Source organism: Sporobolomyces salmoneus (genome assembly GCF_050403485.1).
Source record: "Sporobolomyces salmoneus JCM6883 DNA, S_salmoneus_JCM6883_v1_ctg190, whole genome shotgun sequence".
Classification (NCBI taxonomy): Eukaryota; Fungi; Basidiomycota; class Microbotryomycetes; order Sporidiobolales; family Sporidiobolaceae; genus Sporobolomyces; species Sporobolomyces salmoneus.
Genome location: NW_027480973.1, coordinates 1 through 1,617, shown reverse-complemented (window position 1 = coordinate 1,617; position 1,617 = coordinate 1). Strand labels below are relative to the sequence as shown.

The following is a 1,617-nucleotide window of genomic DNA, read 5'->3' as shown; positions in this document are numbered from 1 at the left end:
CGTCCTCCTCTCCTTCTGCTCTTCCAATCTTGATAAACCTACTACGGGGAGCTCGTACAAGCGACTACTATGGACTCGAAGTCGACACCGCTCGAATCGGCTGAGCTTCACTCTTTGACACCGCCTCTAATTCATCTCGTTCAGATCGCTTCGCTCACTCCCCTCTCCAGTTTCTCTCCCCCTCGCCTACCCACTCGAACCAGATCTCAGCTCTAGCTCTCTTCCTCGACCTAACGTACACCCGATAAGCGGTTCAAGGGATGGAATCAAAGGCTTTCTCGTTCCGGTCATCGACTTGGGTCAAAAGAACTTTCCTTCAACTTGGCGACTCTTCCCCAACCTCTCCCATATTTCTCCACTTCCGTAACGACTTCTACCTCGATATATCGCCCTCATCTCCCCTCGAAGTCGGTACCGTTCTCCGTTCTGCGAAGAAATGAGCTCGGTTTCGTTTTCCTTCGTTTTCGATGGGAACAACTCTCCTTTCTCTTCGTCTCTTCGTCTTCTCTCAAGAACGCTCTCTCGACGATCTCTCAGGAAGCTCTCTATCCTCCTTGTGTAGCTCATGGCCATGCGTTGCAATTGTATCCACCAAGTCAAAACGTTCACTTTTCCCCTTTCTTCGCCGCATTCGTTTTCTGTCGTTTGGTCGTGAGAGCTACTGAGACGACCTCCTCCTCCTCAACGGACCTCTTCTTTACACCCGACCCCGACCCCGAGTCCTTCTTCGCTCGACCTTTCTTCTTCTTCGGTTCTTCATCCTCATCTTCGACATCCGACAATTGCTTCTTTTTTCCCTTTCCCTTCCCCATTCCCTTTCCCGTCGCTAGGCCTTGATTCTGTACAACTCCTTCTCCTTCTCCCCTTTCTTTCCCTTTCCCCTTTCCCTTTCCCTTCTCCGTCGTTGCCTTCTCCCCCTCCGTGCTCCAATCGAGGAAATCCTCGCCAAGATTCAATCTCCTCGAGGACGAAGCTGTGGGTAAGACCAAGATTTAGCTCGTCGAGGTCGGATTGCGAAATGAAAGCGTCGAACCACTCACGAATGAAGGTTAGTCCTAACTTGCGATATAAGGCTTCCTCAGATTCGACCGCGAGGGGTACTCCTCCCTGTCCGAATCCGTTCTCCGTGAACAAGCCATCAACATGAATGACATAACCTCTACTCAGGAGTAGAATGGCCTTGGTCAGCATGCTGATCTCTTGACGGAGAAGAGGAGAGAGAAGAGAAAAACCTACTTGACTATCGCGAAGTCAAAGAGAGCCTTCATTCCTTGCGTCGAAGAATGAGTCATCGCTCTGACGACTCCGACGTTGCTTTCGTTCGCAAACCAGATGGTGGAAAGGTATCGATTCGATCCGAAATTTCGTACGACTCGAGCATAAGAACCGTCAAGCAACGAAAAGGATTCCGGGATATTCGATCGAGTCGACTCCTGAGCGAACTTCCAGTCGAGAACGGTCGAAATGAGCGGTTTTCGCTGATATCCTTTGATCTTCTTCTCCTCCTCCGTTGAATCACCTGTTGCGAGAGAGACGTAACGACTGATTCAGCGTCGTTACTACAAGCGTCGGTATGAAAGCAAGGATAGGCGCTTACTACGATCGTCTTGTAACCAC

The 1,617-nt window shown here is 50.3% G+C and overlaps 1 protein-coding gene across 1 annotated transcript; it reads right to left on the bottom strand.

Annotated features, from left to right (window-relative positions):
* Window positions 1-605: 605 nt before the first annotated feature.
* On the bottom strand, window positions 606-1,519 carry JCM6883_003071 (uncharacterized protein; the record flags this gene model as incomplete). Its single annotated transcript, XM_076635734.1, has 3 exons — window positions 606-973; window positions 1,041-1,159; window positions 1,237-1,519. Coding segments are annotated over 3 exons (770 nt in total), but the record flags the coding sequence as incomplete, so codon positions are not given.
* Between the last annotated feature and the right edge of the window lie 98 nt (window positions 1,520-1,617).